This window comes from Garra rufa, chromosome 9 (assembly GCF_049309525.1).
Source record: "Garra rufa chromosome 9, GarRuf1.0, whole genome shotgun sequence".
Classification (NCBI taxonomy): Eukaryota; Metazoa; Chordata; class Actinopteri; order Cypriniformes; family Cyprinidae; genus Garra; species Garra rufa.
The window spans coordinates 14,627,938-14,652,181 of NC_133369.1; the positions used below are offsets into that span (position 1 = coordinate 14,627,938).

Sequence of the window (24,244 nt, forward strand, 5' to 3'; positions counted from 1 at the left end):
AACTGTGGGAATAAAACGAGAGAAAAAAAAATGGAGATCATAGAAAACATCTCCCAGTAGCTTTGTGGCTGATTATGCAAAGCGAGCCTCAGTCTCGTTGACAGTCAGAAGACGTGACAGTCTGAGGTTTCCCTTTCATCAGCTTTTATGAGGGTTAATGGAAATCTGTGTATGAACACCCATATGGTCAAATGATGAACGAAGCGTTGCAACAGAGGTGGCGATAGATTCACCATGGCCTCTTTTCTGATGAATCTGGTATACCAATCTATCCCTGGGTTCTTCATTGACATTTCAAGACTGTCATAAGGTCAAATCTCAAGAGCTGTTCCCACATGAGATCACATGTTGAGCCGCTGACCTCACACTAATTTACAGTTTCATGTCTAAGACACTCTCTCTCTCTTATAAGTATACAACATGGGCCTGCACATTTCCTCACCAAAAAACCAACAATTTCAAAAAGAACTTCAGGACTATTACAACAAAGCCACAAGACACAAAAATGGGCCAAATGTGTCCAAAAGCTGTGGACGGGGTTGAAAGCCTCGTTACCGCCTCAAGTCCCCGAAACCGCACGGCTTTTTTAGCTACCGTTAGCAAGCTTTCTGTCCCGTTCCGTGCGAGGTCCACACATCGAGGCCTACATTGTACGTGCTCGCGCACACGTATCAATTTATCACAACACATCAAATAGTATAATAGAGCTGGAGCGCGTCCAATCGAGTTATGGATGCTAATCTTACGACTGGCAGAAAACACGTGTTGACGCAAACAGAACTTTTTTTGGTGGAAACAGACTGTTGCCGTTGCTGACTCGCGTAAGATGATGAGTCTATCTAGTCGTTTAGGAAATGGTTCAAGGTAATTTGAATACAAAGAGAGAAGAATGAGAGTGAGAGAACAAAACAGACAGTCAAAGAGGTTGGAGGAGTGAGCCAGTGAGATCAGGCCACTCAGAAGGTTGAAGGCTGCTTGCAATTACCATTTCCTCTCCATAAAGACTTTCAGATGTGCTCCTGCCGTGGCGTAAACTGCGGCTGAGCAATGCGAAGAGTGAGAGAGAGATAGACAGATGGAGACACAGAGCAAGCAAGGCAGGCATCAATCCATATCACTACTGAACTCAATGCCCACTACCTGAGCATTTAGTATCGGGGGCCAAGTCTACCAGACTCTAGCATGTTTCCGTCTCAGAGTAGATTTTTTATTTTTTCAAACTAAATTTTATTTACCTAAAATGCAAAATTTATATTTTGTGATTTTGATTTGTAAATGACATTTAAAGGGACAGTTCACTCAAAGATGAAAATTCTGTCATTAATTAATCACCCTTCATGTCGTTTCAAACTCTTAAGACCTTTGTTCATCCTCGGAACACAAATTAAGATATTTTTGATGAAATCTGAGAGCTTTCTGGCACTGCATAGACACCAACAAAACCACCGTGTTCAAGGCCAAGAAAGTTATTAAGGACATTGTTAAAATAGTGCATGTGACATCAGTGATTCAACCGTAATTTCACGAAGCTACGATAAACATTTTTGTGCGCAAAGACAAAAATAGCAACTTTATTCAACAATTCTTCTCCTCCAAGTCACCATCCTCAGCCATCATGGAGAGAACCACAATGTATGCGTGTGATGCTTGTGGTACTCTTGATAATGGCAGAGGATGGTAACTTGGAGAAGAATTGTTGAATAAAGCTGTAATTTTTGTTTTCTTTGTGGTATTCTTGTAGCTTCATAAAATTACGGTTGAACTACTGATGTCACATGGAGTAGTTTAGCGATGTCCTTACAACCTTTCTGGGCCTGGGAACAATTTAAGTCACTTTGCTGTCTATGGAGGGTCAGATTTCATCAAAAAATATCTTAATGCATCATTGTAAGATGGTCATGAATCAAAATAGGATCAAAATAGACTGAAGTCATATTTTGAAATATAAAGCCACATTGGGAGATATATGTTCACATTTTGAGGTTTAAAATCAAATTGAAGGGAGGGTTATTTAATTTTTTTATTTCAAATAAATAAGAAAAACATATACTGAAATAAAACATATTAAAAAAACATATTATAATTTCAGTTAGTTGCCAAGGAAACATTTCTCATATTAATTTTGTTTAACTTTATGTACTAAAATAATTAAAACTAAAATAAAAATGAATAAAGAAATATTGTAATTATAATAAAATAAAAATTAAGTATTAAAATGAATCTTATTTTCTCACATTTTTATTTGAAAAACTATACAGACATGCTAAAAACCAACAACAACAACAAAAAACTAAACATACATAGAAAAAGAATATATTTTTTAATAATAAAAACTATTATCTTAAATTTAGTTTAAGTTTCAAGTCAATCTGAAAACTAAACAATACACTAAAGTCAATCTGTTAAATCACAGTTTCTAAAAAACAGTATTAATAAATACTACTTTTTTTTTTTGGAAAAGACTATCTTTAAGTGAGTAATCCAAATGTCCAACTTCACAAATGTCACAATTAATTATCTGATATCGACTAGTCCTGATAAAAAATAATAATAAAAATATCAATAAATGTCTAATAACTGAAATGGTGCAAAAAAACAAAAAACAAAAAAAAAAAACACCTTACTGATATAATTGACTGTTTTTCCACACAATCAAGTATTAAAATTCTTGTATTTTTTCGTATTTATATTTTAAAAACCATACACACATGCTCAGGTATGTTTGATTAGGGTTAGAGCTAAACTCTGCAAGAAAAGGGGATCTTGTGAGCCAGATTTGAGGATCCTGGGTTAGAATAACCGACAAGATTTCTTCTCTTCCTGGTCGACACATGTTCACAAGAGTACCGCAACACGTGTAAAAGACTGACATGGAAGAGAAGAAATTGTTGAATAAAGTTGTTATTTTTGTTTTCTTTGTGCACTCATAGCAAGTATTCTCATAGCCTCATTAAATTAAGGTTGAAGAACTGATGTCACATGGACTATTTTACTGATGTCCTTACTACCTTTTTGGGCCTTGAAAGTGGTAGTTGCGTTGCTGTCTATGCAGGGTCCGAAAGCTCTCGGATTTCATCAAAAATATCTTAATTTTGGAACAACGTGAGGGTGAGTAATCAATGACAGAATTTTTATCTTTGGCTAGTTTTGCACATCGCAACCTAAACCTATCAAATAATTCACCACTTTGACCTGTTTCTTTACCAAAGTGATTAAAAAGCATGATCCACTAGTGGCCTATTTGTACGACAGACTTCATATAGATAGCCGCCCATCATAGCTGTGTAATCAGCTGGCAGGGTGGCGTTTGTTTGTCTTCATCTTGTTTTGACTTGGTTGGGAGAATGGGTGCCACCTCATTCTCCTGGGAATATTTTTTTTCCCTTTTCTCCTATTCTTTCACAGCGTGGAAGAGAGATGTGATAATGCAGGCTTTGCCGGAAGAGGAGGGGAAGGGAAAAAGCGAGTCTGTGACCTGAAATAAAGAAGAGAAAGAGAAAGGGGAAGAAAGAAAAAGAGCGATATTGACACGCCTATAGATAGGGGGTTGTCAGAGAATGGTGTGATATTAGAAAAGTTGGGCTAAGCGGGTAGATAATCCTCTCACCCCTGGATTTCCTCTGTCTGCTACAGCAATAAAGCCCTTTACACAAAACCGAGAGGTATCTAATAAGCGGTGCTCTCACCGAGCGACTGCATTCCTACGGCCAGCGCCCTCTGACCAGGACAACCGACTTTTCTCTCTCTCTCACACGCATACTAACACCCCATAGCCCCCCTCGTGGACAATAAGACCAAAACAATTAAAGAAGGATGGAGGAGAGGAGACATAAAGTAAGTTTCCTGCAATCCTGATGCCTGGCAGAAAGTAACCCCTGGCAAAAGAGATATCAGCAGGGGAGCGCAGTCTTATCCCAGGAGTTGGAGAGGGGGGCTCAAGAAACAAATCCTATTATGGCCCTACTCCATAGGACAAACAGACACGGAGCTTTAAGCAGGGCCCCTGGCTGAGACTGGCATTTCACTGTCTTTTACTCCAGAGGGTCCCACAGCTCTGCAGCAACCGTCGCACGTCAACCGAAGGTCCTGAGAATGACCTGCAAGGTGCTGGTGAATGTGACCTCATAACCCTCGTAAACATCACATTCCATGCAAACAACTTCTGGACATTTTACTGGCACATTGGTTGACTGATTATTCGCTTTTAACTGATTAAATCTTTTTGATGAGACAAAATTATGTCTTAAATTTATAGTTTAGGAAGGAACACTCATCATGAATCATAAATATTCTACCTTTTCCTTCAAGTCTATGGGAAAGTGACCATTTTCTACATTCTACATGCACGAAAGTCAAACCGAAAACTAAACAAAACTAAACTGAAGTCAATCTGTTGATTCACAGTTTCTAAAAAAAGAAGTTAAAGTTCAAGTTTAGCCAATTTTTCAACTAGCTGATAATTATTTGTATGTTACAGGCATTACTATTTTGTCAGGACAAATTAAAAGTAAAGCACAAAAAAATCGAATTATTTTTAAAAGCGAAAAATTATTATTTATCTTGAGATTTGCTTAAGAGAACATTTAACAGTGGTATTAAATAATTCATAAATTAATAATACAAAATTTTTATATGATTATCTTTAAGAGAGTAATCCAAATGCCCAATGCCACAATTAAATATCCAATATAGACTAGTCCTGATTAAAAGAGAAAAAAGCCTCCAATAATTATAACTGAAACGGTGCAAAAAAATGGAATTGACTATTGTTTTTTCACACAATTAAGTATGTATAAAAATGAATCTCATCAAAATCTTTTAATAAATTACTCTGAGCTGATAAAAACTCAGCAGGCAGATATAATTGAACATCTTTTTCCTGTTTTGCTATTAAAAAATTAATATTTTCTAGTTAAACTGCCATTCAAAAGTTTGGGAACAGTAAGTTTTTTTAATGTTTTTTAAATAAATCTTTTCTGCTCTTCAAGACTGCGTATAAGTGACCAAAAATAGAGAAAAAAAACAGTAATATTGTGAAATATTATTACAAATTTAAATTGTGGGTGTTTATTTTAAAACACTTTAAAATAGAATTTATTCCTGAAACACAAAGCTGAATTTTCAGAATCCTTACTCCAGTCTTCAGTGTTGCATGAACATCCAGAAATCATTATAATTTGCTGATTTATTATTAATGTTGGAAACAGTTGTGCTGCTTAATTTTTTTTTGGGGAAACTGTGACACTTTTTTAGGATTCTTTGATGGATAAAACAGTAAAAAAGAACAACATTTATTTAAAATAGAAATCTTTTGCAACAATATACAATTTACCTTTCAAAGTTTGGGGTCAGTAAATGTTTTCTTTATTTCGTTCTTTGAAAGAAATGAATACTTTTATTCAGCAAGGACTTGTTAAATTGATAAAAAGTGATAGTAAAGACTCACAGGTTCCAAAAAAAATATTAAGCAGCACAACTGTTTCCAACATTGATAATAAATTAGATTTCTGAAGGATCGTGTGACACTGAAGACTGGAGTAATGATGAAAATTCAGCTTTGCATCACATTTTAAAAAATGCTACTTTGATAAGCATTGGGTGCATAAGGCACTTTTGGCAGCGTATGTTGTTTCTGTATGGGGTCAGTTTGACCTCAGACAATTTGATTAACCCTCATGTTTTATCAACTTCTTGTAAGCATAAAGAAAAAAAAAGCATCAATAATGAAATTAGATAAGAAATCATTACTCATGCTCATTGATGTAGAGTTCTGACAGCTCATGCCATGCTTCCTGGTCTCCCACAAACCTGCAAGACAGAGTAGTGGTAGTTAGCTCATCAGAAAGGCCACTGTGGACAAAAGGGGGGTTAGGGAAAGGCTTGGGGGCCAACTCAATCAAATGCAAAACCCCTTTTAATTAAAAAGTGGAGGGGAAGGGAAGAGAAAAGGGGGGACTAAATCCTCTTGTAAAACACTCACTGCTCCAGATATTCGTTGAGCTCGCGGATGGCCTCACTGCTTTTGCCCTGTGCTCGCAGGATGGAGATCTTGCGCTTTCTTGCTGCCTGTTGAGTTGACATCAACAGAGGATTAAAGCTTTAGACTTTCAAGTGTTTGTTAGCAACAGAAAAGAGCAAAGAGTGAAAGAAAGAGGGATGTGTAAATGATCATAGTATTGTGAGAGCTGAAGGAATCTCCACTATCCCCCAGGGTTCCGCTGATCAGACTCTGAAGACAACAGGGACGGCAAAGAAATCACAGTCTAACAGAGTTGGATTTCATCTTTTATCTATCTTATGAGTTTAGATCAGACAAATACTGATTCTTAGATATACATGCAAAAAAATGATTTATGTCAAACATATTGTTTGTCACCAAATAACAGTACATTTAGAACATCTGGGGTTTTGGCAGTTATTAAACTAGACAAAAAAATAAAAATAAAATCCTATTTGTGACCCTGGACCACAAAAGCAGTCTTAAGTAGCACCGGTATATTTGTAGCAATAGCCAAAAATACACCTTATGGGTCAAAAATATAGATTTTTCTTTTATGCCAAAAATCATTATGATATTACTTAAGGATCCCAAAATCATTATGATATTACTTAAGGATCATGTTCCATAAAGATATTTTGTCAATTTTCTACCGTAAATATATCAAAACTTATTTTTTGATTAGTAATATGCATCGCTAAGAACTTAATTTGGAAACTTTAAAGGCTATTATCTCAATATTTCGATTTTTTCGCACCCTCAGATTTTGGATATGATTTTTTCACGAAACTAATTTTTTTGTAGCCTATTTTAGCTCTAAATTATTTTATTTTAATTGAAACTTGATATTTAACAAAAAAAAAATGAAACGTGACGTATTACAGAGATTTTTAACCTCAGAAAGAAAGAAAGAAACCTCAAAAAAAAAAATAACATTTGAAAATTTGTAAATAACAATTTTAGATACATTTCACAAAACTGATTTTTTTTTTTTTGTGTGGCCTTTTCTTTTATTTATTTTTTTCAGACACTTGATATTTAACAAAACAGTTTTTGCATATTACAGAGATTTTTAACCTAAAAAAAAAAAAAAAACCATGAAAATACAGCTACTAAAAGTTTGTCATTTTATACCTAAAATTTATATTCACCAAATTCAGACTCAAAAGTATAAAATGTCACAGAAATTCTATTTTGATAAATATTAAATATAAAAATTTACATTTACAAAACTTAAACATGGCATTCTTTTTTAAAATAAAAACAAGACAAGCATTTTGTTAATAAGACTTTTAGATGTGACATTTAACAAAACTAATTTTTTGTGGCCTATTTTAGTTCAGAATTTTATTTTATTTACTTATTCTTTTATTTAGACACTTGATATTTAACAAAACAATTTTTGTGGCATAGTGCAGAGATTTTTAACCTCTGAAATTAAGTTTAAAAAAATTCAAAACAATAACACATGACAACAAAAACAAAAAGAAACATTAATAAGAATTAATTTGCTTGTCATTTTACGCCTACAATTCATATTCACAACATTCTAATTCAAAACTTAAATATGGAACAAAAATTCTATTTGAATTATTGTTGGATCTAATGTTAAAACTCATACATCACATTCTTTTTTATAAATAAAATAAATACTGTGTAAAACACAAAGTACAGAAAATATCCCTAAAAAAAAGAAAGAAAAAAAAAACCCTTCAACCATGATCAGACTGTGAATTTTACAAAGTATATTTTAAAACAGCCTTACAACAACATCCTAAAAGCATCAATCCTTTTTAGGGCATCATGGAGAAATAAATGCTGTCAGTCATTGGGGAGAAGTACATGTGCAGTCCTTTTTTTTTTCTCCCCCGAGGCAATGTTATAATAAACAGCCTTGCACCATCAGATTGTCCAATATGACATTTCCTTGAAAGCATATTATTACTGCATTCAAGTCATAAGTAATATAACAGCAGATACCGAGAAGTAATGTCTTTATCAGATTAGAAAGCCTGTGGATTCTGGCGCATGGGCATCAGCGAGGATGCTGCTCACACAGGGAAGAGCAAGCAAAGACCCATTTCAAGTGGTGAAAATAACACATTGCCAAAGAGCCGCGGGCCGTACGCATTCAAATAAACTTACGAAGCCCAGCTTGCATCAGCCACAAATAACGTCCGCCTTGTTCCGACGCAGAAGTGACCTTCAGGCGGATTAGAATCTCATCAATCTGAATCAGAAAGTATTACGCCAGGTTCGACGACTTTTCCAGGAGCGGCTCTTTTTTCCCCTTCGCTGGTGAAAGGAGAGCAAAGAGCAGAAGCTTTACCGTTAGAAGTGCCCCAGATATTATTTATGAACTGGCACTTGATAGAGTGGGTCTTCCCTACTACCACAGCACGGACCAAACTCCATCAAGCCGGGCATGAGTCACGTCTGAAAGGCCATAAATCTGGAACTGCTATGATACCACCGCCACTCCAAATCCACTTATCCATCAACCAGGCGGCCAGACGAACCTGCTTCACTGGCTGCTCGAGCTAAGGAGTTGATGAACTGCCAAACCCCTACTGTACGCAAGTCTGATAGTACTTACTGGATCAGCGGAAGACATGGTTTCACATTACTGGGCTGCAGATGACAGGTGAAATAAGGCTAGAGCTACAACCTCAAGCTGTTTGGATTATCGTACGCGTTCTGCATCGCTATATAACTTTATCCTCCAAAAGTATTTAAAGAAACTGTGGAACGGAATCAAACGCCAATTCCAAATAGTTTAAGCTATCAAATTTTATTGTTAATGTTCGCTTTCTGCCAGCGAACCGATTTCTTTGTACTCGGTACTGAGCGAGGCGGAAGACTATTTGCGACCGCAGGTTATTTACTCGGCCCTCATATCTGTCTTTCGTTTCCTCTTGGCGCACTTGGCACCGACAGAAACATACGGAGGCTGGTAGACCAGAGGGTCTTACGAAACATTATTAAACAATGAGCTATTCCAAACCATTTCAGTCTCTTTATTTCTTTCCCTCCCTCGCACTTCTCTTTCGACGTGATCCAGGAAAGGCCAGCATCTCATTTTCATTCTCTTTGCGATTCTTTCTTCTTAAGCATTTCTGAGTGGCTCTCACCGTGAAGGACCTGGCTGCTTCTATCAACCCCTGGCTCCACTTTCAGACTGCCGTTGAGAGCCCACCTCCAGGGATTTCAAAGGCAAACGTCGTTCCCACAGGGTGAAGAGGAGTTGACTCTAAGCGCTGTGGTGTACCGACACGACCTGACTTTAAATTCATCCTTCAATAAGAATGAATGACCTGCTAGTGGTTTCAACATATCCAGACCAAAACTACAATCTTAGGAACGGCTTAAGATGAAAATGATCAGTAGCAGTCCATGAGTATTTAAAACACTTAGAATAATGGTCACAAAGTGTCATTTCAAAAAGGTGGTTGTTTAAATGTAAGAAAGTCCAAATTCATGAGAACATGCATATAATGAAAATATGACTTTTTTCATGTTAAGTGCTATAAACAGGTCCCCATTGCATCTACCAACCCAGAAAATGTGAAAAAGGACAACCCAGTAACTTTGTTTTGGTAAGCCTTTGGTAAACACGTGAAACGAGTCACTCAGATCTCGCTCTATGTGACGTAGAAAAGGGATCTTATTATAATATCACCGTCCCTTAATCTGCAAGTTTCCACCCAAGGCCCTGCCATTGTGTTTTCCCCAAGTGATAATGGTGTACCAGTGCCATGGTGAAAGTTCAAGCAAAGCATGCTAACTGTTCTGTCATTGGCTGCACAGACGAGCACAGAACACTAGAGTCTCAGCCTCAGAGGAGACAAAAGAGCAGTGGATTTATTGATTTATTTTCTTTATATTACACTGCTGCCAGACAGATCTAATACAAACATGTGATTTTTTTCCTAGCTGTTTATCATCACAGACATAACCAGCTGTTTTTGTAACTCGTGTGTTTTTAACATAAACCTGTGTGTATTTGAAAGTTTAAGCGCAATAAGTCATGAAAGAGAAGTACTCACATGCCACGTGACACTATGTCCTAACTACACACAATGTGACAATATTCCAGTGACAAGCAATTTGGATGTCCACACCAGACGAGAAGCAAGAGCACAACGTAACAGAATCACTCAAATATCACAGCCATTCAAAATTGCAGGGCACTGCACTCCCAACGAAATGGACAAGTTTATAATCTAATTCATAAATAATAAACCTTTTTAACCTTGTTAAAACTACATACTAAGTAACTGATACCATCTTTATCATGAAAAGCACTTGTTGGTTCGCATTGAGTTTGCAGTTTTAACATGCATCTTTGCTTTAATTTATTTTTAAGATCTAAGTTAAACTGCTTTCAGTATGGCTATGAATGTCAGCCAGTATGATATACAAACTCACATTTAACATTGAATAAAGCAAGGATTTTCAAACTTTTTGGAGCCAGGGACCTCTTACAGATGAGAGGATTTTTCAAGAACCCCGTCAGAATTATAACAGTGTTTAAGGCTAAAGTTTAATGTGGATGGGAGTAATCAAGGTTTGAATGAAAGTTTTATTGGTACAAATGGTCCCCATTGAATATGTACTTTCTTTACTACATCATAATATAATTAAATTGGCCATATTTTCTGGAAAGTTGCACCAGGTCAGGTTTTTTTTTTTTTATTCCCCTCACTGAGAATCGTATGAATGTAGTGGCATTCAAAACAGTACAAAAGTAAATGCATATTTGTATAAAATGAAAATAAATTATAGTGCTATTTATTACAAACAACATTTAAAAAAGTGTTTGGAAATACACCACGGCATGGTGATACTCGCGCTGACTGGCAAAACCTACATACTGTACAACAGACAGGTTAAATTGAGTCACCAATTACCATTCTGTATGTTTATTAGTCTCATTCTGTTTGATGACAAGGCTACGTTTTCAAGTTTGCTATGCTAGATCTGATATGTTGTGCGCGCACGGGAGGTGCCGGCGCGAACAATTTCTTATATCCACGGAAAAATATGATATCAGTCAGATAAGAGCAAGACATTATTGAAAACGGTCCATTTTATTTGTGCCTTTAAATAAACAGTGAAGCGCTGTGCTTTTGTAAAAAAAAAAAAAAAAAAAAACCATGAAGACAAACTTAGCGGTACTGCCTACTCGTCACACAGACAGGATAAATATATTTATAGAAACCTTGAAGTGCCCGCTTAAGTGTTTACGTTTTGCTTATTTGACATTTAGCATTAAGTCACTTTGGAATATAAATCATAGCACATTTCAGAAGATAAAAAACCAACTTTGTTGAGTTGTATTCAGGAAAATATGGTATAGCAGAATATACTATAACAAAATATATTATATAATATTGCTTTAAAACGCATGATTTCAGGGCAATAGACATGATAATCAAAGCCAAACAAACTACCTCTGTTTTTTGGCAGAGTATCTGACTTATGACTTATGATACAACCGCATGATTCTAAACAGGGTCCGGCAAGCAATCGACCCTCACTTGAGAGCAAATCAGAACGGCTTTCGAGAAGGGCGAACTGCTACAGCCCAGATCTTGGCACTCAGGAGATTGATAGAGGAGGTGAGGAAGGACAACCTGACTGCAGTCCTATGTTTCATAGACTTCAAAAAGGCATTTGACTCGATTCACCGAGGCACGATGATGAAGATTCTGAAGGCATACAGAATTCCTCCGAACCTATTCCGGGCAATAGAGTCCATGTACTCAGGAACAAGGGCCAGGGTGGTGACCCCAGATGGCAACAGCGAGGAGTTTGACATCCTGGCTGGAGTTATGCAAGGGGATACACTAGCCCCCTTCCTTTTCATTATAGTCCTTGATTATGCGCTCAAGAAGGCAATCAGTGGGCGAGAGCAGGAACTTGGCTTCACGCTGACACCAAGGAAGTCAAGTCGACACCCAGCAGTAGTCCTGACAGACCTTGACTATGCGGATGACATCAGTCTGCTCTCCGACAACATGGAACAAGCACAAGAACTACTACACAGGGTAGAGCTAGAGTGCACCAAGGTTGGCCTTAGGGTAAATGCAAAGAAAACTGAGGTCATGACCTACAACGTTCCACCAGAACATCAACCTCTGATAACAGCAGGAGACATTGTGCTGAAAGAAGTTGAGGACTTCAAATACCTGGGCGCATGGGTCAACTCAACTGAGCAAGATCTAAAAGTGAGGAAGGCACTTGCATGGAGGGCCCTGAACGGCATGAACAGTGTATGGAACTCCAACCTCTCCCGCCAAATCAAACTCAGCTTCTTCTATGCGACGGTAGAATCCGTTCTCCTCTATGGCAGTGAATGCTGGACCCTCAATCCAACCCTAGAGAAGTCCCTGGACGGGTGCTACACCAGGATGCTGCGTGTAGTGCTTAACATCAGCAAGAGTGTGCATGTAGCCAACAAAATACTGTATGAGGGAGTACCAAGGGTGAGCAACAAGATTGCTGTGAGGAGAATGAGACTTGCAGGACATTGCCGAAGGCATCGAGAGCTGCCAGCTAGCAAGCTGGTGCTATGGGAACCAACACATGGCCACCGGTCAAGAGGACGTCCCACGCTAACATACGTGGATATACTCAAGAGGGATGCAGGAGCCCAGAGCACCAACGAACTGGCCACATGCATGGAGAATCGGGACGACTGGAGGCAACGATGGAAGGCTCGTCTGAGGACGACATAGAGAGAAGGCACAGTCCGTTTCTGGAAAAGGGGGTGGGGAGCAGCAGCTCATTTGCATTTAACGAAACACGCACAAAAGTGTTTCTGCTTTCTCTCAAATTAAGCATTTTTAAAATATAAAATATATAATAATTGACTGTGGGGTACTTTGAGTTAAAAATTCAGAGACACATTCTGGGGCACCTGAGACTTATATTACAACTTGTAAAAAGGCACATAATAGGGTACCTTTAAAAGCAAAGTTCAGCCAAATGATAATTCTGTCATCATTTATTCATCCTCATGTCATATTACTTTGAAGAATGTTTTAACGGTGCTTGTCTATACAAATGAAAGTCAAAAGAGTGTAAAGAAACATTAGACTCCACAGACAAAAAAGTATCTTGTTTGTGCGGCACAGAAAAGTCAGCCAGTTTTCTAAGAACTGTATATGGAAAAAATAATTTAATTAGACCAAAATATCACAGTGTGTCAGTTCAGAAAGAAATCTGTTTGACCTTTACATACTCCATCTTGTTCTGCAGTGTAATTGGGTGTAATTCTAGGGGTCAACCTCAGGAGGATTCTCATTGACCTCAATTGCTTTCACAAGCACGGCCATGTTTATCCTGCTGAATTACAGGCAGAGTGAAAGTGCTGAAATTCAGTCAATGCCGTAAGCCTGCTATGTCAATCAGTGTTAAAATAAACAGCTTGTTAACATTACATTTAAGTGTTTAGCTATGGGCACTGTTCTAGGTGAGTAAAGGTAGACCACTTCAAAGAGATCAACAGATTGAAAGAATGAGCGATAGATGGATAGAAGAAACGGCAGACGGATAGGTAGGTTCACAGATAGATTGACAGAACAGACAGATAGATAGAGAGATAGATAGACAGACAGTGGGATAGATAAAGAGACATATAAACAGAGATAGATTGACAGAAGCCAGGAAGAAATCATTGCTGTAGGTACTGGACCATAATGAGCGATGGAAGGGCTAGGAGTTCGAACATTTTTTGGACACCGCCATGGCAGAGAAACCTTGAGCAATTTTTGTTGATTCAACAATTTTGGTTAATGGGTACCACATCTATTCCACAGCCTATAATTACAACAGTTCAGTTTCCAATCTCAGCTCCGCATGCTGGGATGCCTCACAAGTCCTCACAGTAGTCGCCAATTTTCCGCCATTTTCTTGGATCGTGCCCTCATCCCATTCCACTGAACATGTTAAAAAACACAGCATTTAGATAAGCCTTGCATTTACAGACAGGTGACCTAGATGATGTCATCCCTCCTATACCACAACCTCGTCACCCCGCCTGGGACTGGATTGGGGGAAAATACAGTCTAGTTGCCACTGCACAACAACTTCCATAGTTTTCTTCCATTCCCTTCCTTAAAGGAGTAGTTCACTTTCAGAACAAAAATTGACAGATAATGTACTCACCCCCTTGTCATCCAAGACTTTCATGTCTTTCTTTCTTCAGTCGTATGGAAATTATATTTTTTTGAGTAAAACATTTCGGGATTTCTCTCCATATAATGGATTTCTATGGTGCCCCCGAGTTTGAACTTTCAAAATGCAGCTTCAAAGGGCTCTAAACAATCACGGCCTAGGAAAGAAGAGGTTAGTCTTCCAAAACGATGGGTTTACAATTCATATACTTTTTAACCTCAAATTCTCATCTTGTCTAGCTCGGCAATATGAGCGTTTGAGATTAAAAAGTATATATGTTGTAAATGTGTCAAGAAAATAACCAATCGTATTACCAGATAACCCCCTTCTTCCTCGGCTGGGATCATTTAGAGCCCTTTGAAGCTGCATTTAAACTGCATTTTGGAAGTTCAAACTCGGGGGCACCACAGAAGTCCATTATATGGAGAGAAATCCTGAAATGTTTGCCTCAAAAAACACAATTTTTTTACGACTGAAGAAAGACGTGAACATCTTGGATGACAAGGGGGTGAGTACATTATCTGTAAATTTTTGTTCTGAAATTGAACTACCCCTTTAAAACGCACAGCATTTGACAGGAGGTGACTTGCGTTGGAATATCAGAAAAAAAACAGGGCTGAACCTCATTGTGTCAGGGTGGTTCACATGGTTCTCGCCTACACCGTTTCCATAAGTGGGTGAATCCTACCAAGCCTACCATGTCCTGTCAATGTGTGTTCAATGTGAAGATAAGACATGGGATTTTTCTGCCCTGATGGCTACACTGATGGCCTGTTTTGGACTTCTGACACAGAGAGCCACCTAATGATAAGTCTTGAAAAACTAAAATCCTACAGCATGACATTTCACAGAGCGATCAAGCAAATCTTTAAGAATCTGTCAGCCCATTTTACTTCATTTCCCAGACTTCCTGGTTCAAAAAAAATGATGGCTGTCTGAGTGATCATTCACAAATGCACATTTCCTTTTAGGAGATGATGGTTGCAGCCGGTTTCTGCGAGAGACTGATGAGGTAATGAGACGTGGTTGGACAGTATTTTCCAGCGATTTTTCTGCTGAACTGTGTGTAAAAGGACCATTTCATTATATTGATGATGACAATTCAAATTTGAGCTAAAATGACAGTTCATAAATAAAAAGCCCAGTTTAATAATTTACCCAGTGGATTTCACAAAAAGTATGCTTAACAAATGCTATATTTCTACCTGCAGGTGTTTAGTAATGGAATATCACATTTCTCCTGATGGTTTTTATTACTACGGAAGACAAAGTTCATGTAAAACGCTAGAATTTGATGGGGACGTTTGCAAGAATCACGCTATTGCCACATTCTTTTCCAAAGCCTGTTTGGCTTGGATAACACTAGGACACTGGGAAACATATTTCCCCGAGGGGAAATTTGTTTCATATCTTTTGGATGTTAACAGAGGGGCAAAGCGATATGATTACTAGATTGTGAAGAATAATGTAACCGCACTGGTTTGATGATATCCATTTTGCGCCGATCTTCTCAACTTCCCATTTACACGCCGTTAAATGTGCTTGCAATTTAACCTTGATCATGGGAATAGGGAGAGTGCCTCGGTTGAAATGCACAAAAAACAAACAGTGCAGGCCTCTCGTTTTCAGAGGGAGAAAGACGGATGGGAGCAGTTCGGTCCAACAGTAACAGATAGTTAAATAAATATCAATGGTAATGATATAACAAATGCAGTGACGAGAGGACGGAGGACAGGAGGGCTTTTTGCGCCCACAAGATGAAGCCGGTGATAGCTTAAAGCAATAGTTTACAATAAAACGAAAACCCAAAAATGAAAACTGTCATTATTTATTCACTTGTTCCAAACCCGCTTGACTTTCTTCAGTGAAACACACTCTTTTTTTTTTTTAAGAATATTTTGACCAAAATGAGGACTGGGGTCTGTCAAGCCATGATCCTAAAGTCATAAAAAAGGTCATAGTGTTGTTCTTGGCAGGTTTGGTTAATGAGAGAAGTAGCAATGCCTGTTGTGTGAAAGAATTATTTTTCTAGTCAGATCTGTTCAATGAATCATTGGATCCAGTTAAGAAAACCAGTCTGAATAATTTATGAATATGACTGATCTGGTTCTTATTTAATGATCAAGTCAAAACAATTAACAGTCCATAACAGCTCCAAGGAGAAGATCATCAGTGAATAACACTTTAAAGCTATCATATGACTTCAAAAAGTAGCAATCAAATACAGCTAAGGTCAAAAGTTTACAAAATGTTACTATTTGACCAAAATAAGAGGGATTGTACAAAATGCATGTTATTTTTTATTTAGTGCTGACCTGAATAAGATATTTCACATAAAAGTCATTTACATATGCTTGATTCTTAATACTGTGTTGTTACCTAAATAATCCACAGCTGTGTTTTTTGTTGATGTTGTTTAGTGATAGTTGTTCATGAGTCCCTTGTTTGTCCTGAACAGTTACACTCCCTGCTTTTCTTCAGAAAAATCTTTCAGGTCCCACAAATGTTTTGGTTTTTCAGGATTTTTGTGTATTTGAAGGAAAAACGATGCATTAAGAGCCAGGGGTGTAAACTTTTGAACAGAATGAAGACGTGTACATATTTCTTATTTTGCTAAATATCATGTTTTTTTTCATTTAATACTGCCCTTCAAAAACTACAGAAGATACTTATATGTTTCTCAGAACATGAGTCCTTCAGTTGTCCTCAGTGTGAGAAGATGGATCTCAAAATCAGACAGTCATTCTTGGAAAGGGTTCAACTACACAAAAATACTGAAAAAAAAAACAAAAACAAATAATTTTCTGGGATCTGAAAGATTTTTCAGAAGTTTACAGCAGTTTACCTGTTCAGAACAAACAAGGAACAACTATCACTAAACAAAACAAAAAAAAACTGCTGTGGATCATTCAGGTAATAACACAGTATTAAGAAGCGCATGTAAACTCTTGAAAGGGGCAATTGTTTTCTCTTGTGGACTATATGTAAATGTCTTTTAAGTGAAATACCTTACTCAGTTCAGTACTAAATAAAAAATAACATGCATTTTGCATGATCCCTCTTATTTTGGTAAAATAATTAACATTTTGCAAGATGTATGTAAACTTTTAACCTCAACTGTAGATTATTTTCTGAATTTTGTAAAATTCTGTTTTTAATTACTTTTTTAAACTTAAAAGCTCCCCATTTATCATAATTGCATGTGAACGAGTGACATTATTAAAAATTTCTCATGGAAGAATGAAAATCATTCATATGAGGTCTCCCCAAATGATGACAGACTCTTAATTATGGGTGAACTATCCCTTTAAGGCAGAAAACACAGAGAGAGAGATCACTAGGGGGAAGGGGGTCCCGTCGAAGCGCACATGAGGGTTTATTGACTTTGCCAGCAAAGCTTCCATGTGTTCAAAACAGACGGACGGTGAGGTGTGGAATCCGTGCACGATGTCCAAAGAACAGAAGTATCCGCTTCATCACGCGCACTTTGCCAGCCGAGAGAAAATGTTTAAAACATCTAAGCAAGTCCATGTGTAAAGACAGCGTAAAAAAAAAAAAAATGTGTTTTGCGTCTACAGGGAAGGGCCAAAACAAATAAGGTTATGAAAACACTTTAAAACATTTATTTTCTTGCATGGCTGCACAGCCCTTATGTAAGAATGAAGGGCAGGTACAATATGTTTTGAGGTGATGGTGGAAAGATATTGGAAAAACATGGAGCATACTTGGATACTGTAAACCACTCCACTGAAACTCAATAAATATTACGTGAATTAAAAACAGGCTTCATGCGTTATGCTAAGACAAGACAAATCAATAGCTAACAGTGCATTTGGGCTTTTAATACCCGAGTGATCTCTAAATAATAAATAAAGTTAAGACTGAACCACATACTTTAAAGAGAGAGTTCAACCAAAAATAAAACACACTACTATTCAAAAGTTGGTAAGAGTTGGAAAGACTATACTACTATAATAAATTTATTCAAATTAAATTGATTAAATATGACAGTAAAGTGTAAAATGTAGCAGCAGATTTCTATTTCAAATAGGGGTTAATTCAGGATAATTGGGCCATTTTCCCATCATCTCAATGACAAAATGTGTCTCAATTTAACCAAATTCAACCTAAATGCTGTTCTTTGAAACTTTCTATTGAAAGAATTCTAAAAAAAAAGCAGATTTGACTGAATAAATAAGCTTTCAACTGATGTATGGTTTGATAGGATATGACAATATTTGGCTGAGTTACAACCTGACGGTGCAAAAAATATTGAGAAAATCACCTTTAAAGGTGTGCAAATGAAGTTTTCATATATTTACAGTAGGAAATTTACAAAATATCTTCATGGAACATGACCTTTACTTAAAGGAGTAGTTCACTCTCAGAACAAACATTTACAGATAATGTACTCACCCCCTTGTCATCCAAGATATTCATGTCTTTCTATCTTCCGTCGTAAGGAAATTATGTTTTTTCAGTAAATCATTTCAGGATTTTTCTCCATATAATGGAATTCTATGGTGCCCCTGAGTTTAAACTTTCAAAATGCAGCTTCAAAGGGCTCCAAACGATCACAGCCGAGGAAAGAAGGGTCTTATCTAGCAAAACAATGGGTCATTTTCTAAAAAAAAAAAAAATACAATTTATATACTTTTTAACTTTAAATGCTCATCTCGTCTAGCTCGGCAAGACAAGTGTTTGAGATTAAAAAGTATATAAGTTGTAAATGTTTTTAAAAAATAACCAATCGTTTTGTTAGATAAGACCCTTCTTCCCCGGCTGGGATCATTTAGAGCCTTTGAAGGTGCATTTAAACTGCATTTTGGAAGTTCAAACTCGGGGGCACCATAGAAATCCATTATATGGAGAGAAATCTCAAAATGTGCCTCAAAAAACACCATTTCTTTACGACTGAAGAAAGAAAGACATGAATATCTTGGATGACAAGAGGGTGAGTACATTATCTGTACATTTTTGTTTTCTGAAAGTGAACTACACCTTTAATACCCTAATGACTTTTGGTATAAAAAAAAATGGTAATTTTGACCCATGCAATGTATTGCTGGATATTGCTACAAATATACCCGTGCTACTTATGACTGGTTTTGTGGTCCAGGGTCACATATTAGAATATTTCACTAAAGACTAGAGTTATTTGCTGAAAATTCAGCTTATATATTATAATTGCAATAACATTTCACAACATTACTGTTTATACTGCTTTTTTTCAAATCACACTTTGAGCATTGGTATGTTTTGAATAGTAGCATAACTCTGTGTGGAAAAACAGAGCCAAATTTAATTTGTTATTCACTGATCCTCACCTCTAGTGGATCATTGAGTCACTGAGTTGAAATGAAGAACTGAATGAGTCAATTCTGTGGATGAATCATCAAGACCAGACCAACCAATTCACTTAAAACTCCAGAAACTATTTGTTTTGTGAAGAAACACAACCTTGTGCATTTAGAATGACACATATGATTAAACGAGGGCTGAATTTTCATTTCAGGATGAACTATTCCTTTAGGTTATCTAAAGGTTAAAGGTAAAAAAAACCAAGGGAAAAAATCAGCACCCCGGGACCTCTCTATGGAGTCTCAGGAAAAGCGATAAATCCCCATCTTCAAAAGACAAGGCATTTATTTTTGCTGAGCTTGCCCCGGCCGTGTTTAATGCAACTGAAGTCCATAAATCAATGGTCTTTGTTACCTCACACACTTGTGTGTACTGCGTTTGCGTGTGTGTGATTTTAGCGGCTGAGGTCACTGAGAGGAGAAGCATTTAACATATACAACTGACTTTTTAGTCATCAAAACAACTTTCAACCACATTTTTTGCTTACCGTATTTGTCGGGTCATCTTGTAGTATTGAGTCATACAGCTTATTGGCGTCCTCATACCTTCAACAGAGAGATCATGTTTAAGGATAATCAACAGGAACACCGGTCATGTGAAAGTAAGTGGTAGGGCTATCAAATGAAGTTCACAGTAACCAACTTTTTGTATACAGAGCGGCTTGTTCCTATAGTGACCGGGACCACGTATCCAAGCGGCAGAAATAAACAGTCATTATAGTACCTCCTCAAATAGCCAGTGTTGTGCGAGGTTTACTAGCTCCACAAAGAGCGTAATCCACAAACGTGATTGCCTGCACTTTGATTTACCTCTAAACAAATCAGCCTGCACTTCCATCACAAATCAGGCATCGTTTCGAAGCGCATTTCGCTTAAAAGCCATTCCGAGGAGAGACGTCTATGAGTTACAGATGCAAAAAAATAAATAAATACACTCAGGCCCTTCGACCTGAACTGAACGCTGCCTGCTTGAGAAGACGTTATGAATTATCATGCTGATCTCATGCAGAATGGGAGGACAATGCCATAAGCATTTCACTTGCCATGTTGAATGCAAGATGAAATCAAGCTTGTTTTTTTACGAGGGACAACCTGTGAAGCTAAGCAGCCGGTCTTATGATCAAAACCTGTTTCAGCCCGCAACCAACAACAGAAGCAGCTCTGGTTCTTATTATCATTGAGCTCCAACGCCACTTCTCTTCTCACATCCACATTATAGCTCAATCACTCTCTGGCACATCTCACATGGCACCAGCCGCTTTGACTTACTCTATTTACGCAGGATTGAACCATGTGGGAGCGGAGGGGAGTGTTTCATTTAAGCAGAGCGTCTGATGGCAATTAGACTCAAATTTGCAGTTTATTTAATCTGACCGTGCAGGCGCAATCACTCACAATTACGGAACAACCTCTGGCATAACTGATAAACACGTCAAAGATATGGTGAGCAGACTGAAACAGACCCTGTTGAAACTTTATACATTAACATCAATTGTTTAATTGTTAATTGTTTGCTCAAACACAGAGACTTTTTCTCTCCGAGAGGAAACGCAGAGCATAGGTGCTATGTTTACAGGTCTGGCTGGTGATGTTTTCCCAAGAAGGAGACAAAAAAAGAAAAAAAGCAGAGAGGGACCCCCAGAATAATAGCGGGAAAGACCACTTCCGTTTTCAGAATTCCCCGCTCAGGCAAAAGAGCCACAGGGCTAAACCGTTCTCTCTCGCTTTTCCACTTAACAGAAGAAACGGTGGCTTGCAAAATAAACAGCCTCCCTTCCCACGCATCCTGCCACTTACGTCTCAGAATCCCCTCTTCACCCTCCCTTGTAGCTCATCCAAGGCCGTGGTGTTAAGATGGTGCTGCGGTGCGTCTTACCTCTCCAGAGCCTCCAGCCGCATCCCTGCTAATCGCTTCACTCTGTGACTGTCTGGAAATTGCCTCTTCAGCTCCTGTAGGCAACTCTACGCAAAACACAACAACAACAACAACATTAGGGTTGACCATGCGGACATGCAACTTTTCCAAACAGTCTACGTAAACAGGTTTTCCGAATATTTTCTATGTCTGCCTGTTGTAAATTTTCGCTACTGGTTAAGCCAATGTGACAATCTACAAAAAAAAGTTTAAATATTAAAATATTACTTTTTTCTTTTTTTTTCCTTTTTAGCATCATTACTTCAGTCTTCAACGTCATCGGATCCTTAAAAATCATTCTAATATGCTGATTTAGTATCAGTGTTGGAAACAGTTGTGCTGCTTGGGATCTGTAAGATTCTTAATGTTTTTTTAAGAAGGCGGCTGTGTTTATTAGATTAAAAATACAAAAAAAATGTAATATTGTAAAACATAATTGTAATTTAAATTAGTTGATTCCTATTTTAATATACTTTAAAATAGAATTCATTCCCATGATGCAATACTGAATTTTTATCATCATTACTCCAGTCTTCAGTGTCACACGATCCTTCAGATATCATTCTAATATGCAGATTTATCATCAATGCTGGAAACAGTTGTGCTGCTTGGGATCAGTAAGATTTTATTTTTTTTAGAGGAGTCTTTTCATCAAGGTTGGGTTTATTTGATTAAAAATACAGAAAAAAAAAACTGTAATATTGTAAAATAATTAGTGCTGTCAAATGATTAATTGTGATTAATCACATCCAAAATAAAAGTTTGTTTACATAGAATGTGTGTGTGTACTGTGCATATTTATTATGCATATATAAATACACATACATGCATGTAGATATTTAAGTAAAATATGTTATGTTTACATATAAAAAAATATTTATATATAATATAAATTATATGAATATAAATATACGCATGTAAATACATGTAAATATTTAAAAAATATATACTGTATGTGTGTGTCTATATATACACATCATAAATATGCACAGTACACACATATTATATGTAAACAAAAACTTTTATTTTGGATGTGATTAATCACAATTAATCATTTGACAGCACTAAAAATAATATTTCAATTTACAATAGTTGCTTTCTATTGTAATATACTTTAAAATAGAATTTATTCCTGTGATGAAAAGCTGAATTTTCAGCATTGTTACTCTAGTCTTCAGTGTCACATGATCCTTCGAAAATCATTTTAATGTTTTTAAAGGAGTCTTTTCATCAAGGCTGGGTTTATTTAATTAAAAATACAGAAAAAAACTGTAATATTGTGAAATAATACTGTAATTTAAAATAGTTGCTTTCTATTTTAATATACTTTAAAATAGAATTTATTCCTGTGATGATACTGTCTTCAGTGTCACATGATCCTTCAGAAATCATTCTAACATGCTGATTTATTATCAACATTGTAAACAGTTGTGCTGCTTAATATATACATTTTTTGGAACCTGGGATATTTTTTTTTCAGGATTCTTTGATTAATAAAATGTTAAAAAAGAACAGCGTTTATTTAAAATAGAAATCTCTTCTAAAAGTATACACTACTTTTTAAAATTTGGGGTCAGTACATTTTATCCATCTTTTTTCTTAGAAAGAAATTAATACTTTTATTCAGCAAGGATGTGTTAAATGGATAATAAAAGTGATAGTGTTGTTAGAAAATATTTATATTTGGAATAAATGTTCTTTTTAACTTTTTATTCATCAAAGAATCCTAAAAAAATTTTTACAGGTTCCAAAAAATAATAAGTAGTATAGTTTCATCCTTCTGTCATTCTGTCAGAGACAGAAATTAAATGGTTCTTATATACCCCCAAAAATAAACAGAAATACTTCAAAGATTCATGTTTCAGGTGTTGTGATCAATTCATTAAACCTGATACATCAAAATGATACATAAAAAAACACATGCAAAAAATAAATATTTAAATACCCATTTAATATGTCAGGCTTTACAGGGTTAATATAAAAAATACTGACTTATTAAACATCAGCCATGATTATTTTTGCAAAGAATGTATTCATATATTTGTTGCACCACAGTTTGAGTGACTATGCAAAGCCTGCTGGATTATAGAGTGCTTGGAAATTATATTACAACTCTCATGGGCGATGAAATGTGGGCTTTGTACATTTTTTTCATCCACAGCATTTAAAAGTTTATAGATCTACTCTAAAAAGTGTGATGTGACTAGTTTGACAACACAATATTACAGCGAAGGTTTCTGCTGACCATAAAATGAAACAGTAACTTTCCTGTCCATGGGTGCCATGATAAACAGGTCGGGGATACAGCTGTGAGGGAAGACGTGAAAAATTGCAAGTGACGTGGGTGAGAATTCAGAGCACTGCACAGCGGGATCCCACAATTCCACACTGGCTACTATAAAAAGCAGAAGCAGGATGCTACTTTTACCAGTTCTTTCCCACTGAGTTGAACAGGCCCCTGTTTTTTTTTTTTTTTCACACACTCATGACTTGGTGAGGAATGGTTACTGTCAAATCCAATGTTTTCCTGGTTAAGATGGAAAGTTTGCTCTGTGGCTGAGCCCGGCTGACCCATCATGCTCACAGACGGTTTTTCCCGCTGTTTTTCTAGCCACTGGTAAGAACCTCAGAAACTGACTACTGTAAGTGACTCAAGTCAACAAGGAGGATACGGAACATCCGCCATTTCAATCTCAAAGCCATTTGTTTTTCCCAAAAGACATATGTGACCCTGGACCAAAAAACCAGTCATAAGGTTAAATTTTACAAAACTGAGATTTATACATCACA

At 36.8% G+C, this 24,244-nt stretch overlaps 1 protein-coding gene across 1 annotated transcript in view; it reads right to left on the reverse strand.

Annotated features, from left to right (window-relative positions):
- Window positions 1-24,244, reverse strand: part of emc2 (ER membrane protein complex subunit 2) — a 46,156-nt gene that overhangs the window by 15,199 nt on the left and 6,713 nt on the right. The window contains exons 4-7 of the mRNA XM_073847761.1: window positions 21,416-21,501; window positions 20,028-20,085; window positions 5,981-6,066; window positions 5,749-5,808 (exon numbers count right to left, since the gene is read on the reverse strand). Coding sequence (XP_073703862.1) covers window positions 5,749-5,808; window positions 5,981-6,066; window positions 20,028-20,085; window positions 21,416-21,501 — 290 coding nt within the window. The remainder of the gene's footprint in view (window positions 1-5,748; window positions 5,809-5,980; window positions 6,067-20,027; window positions 20,086-21,415; window positions 21,502-24,244) is intronic.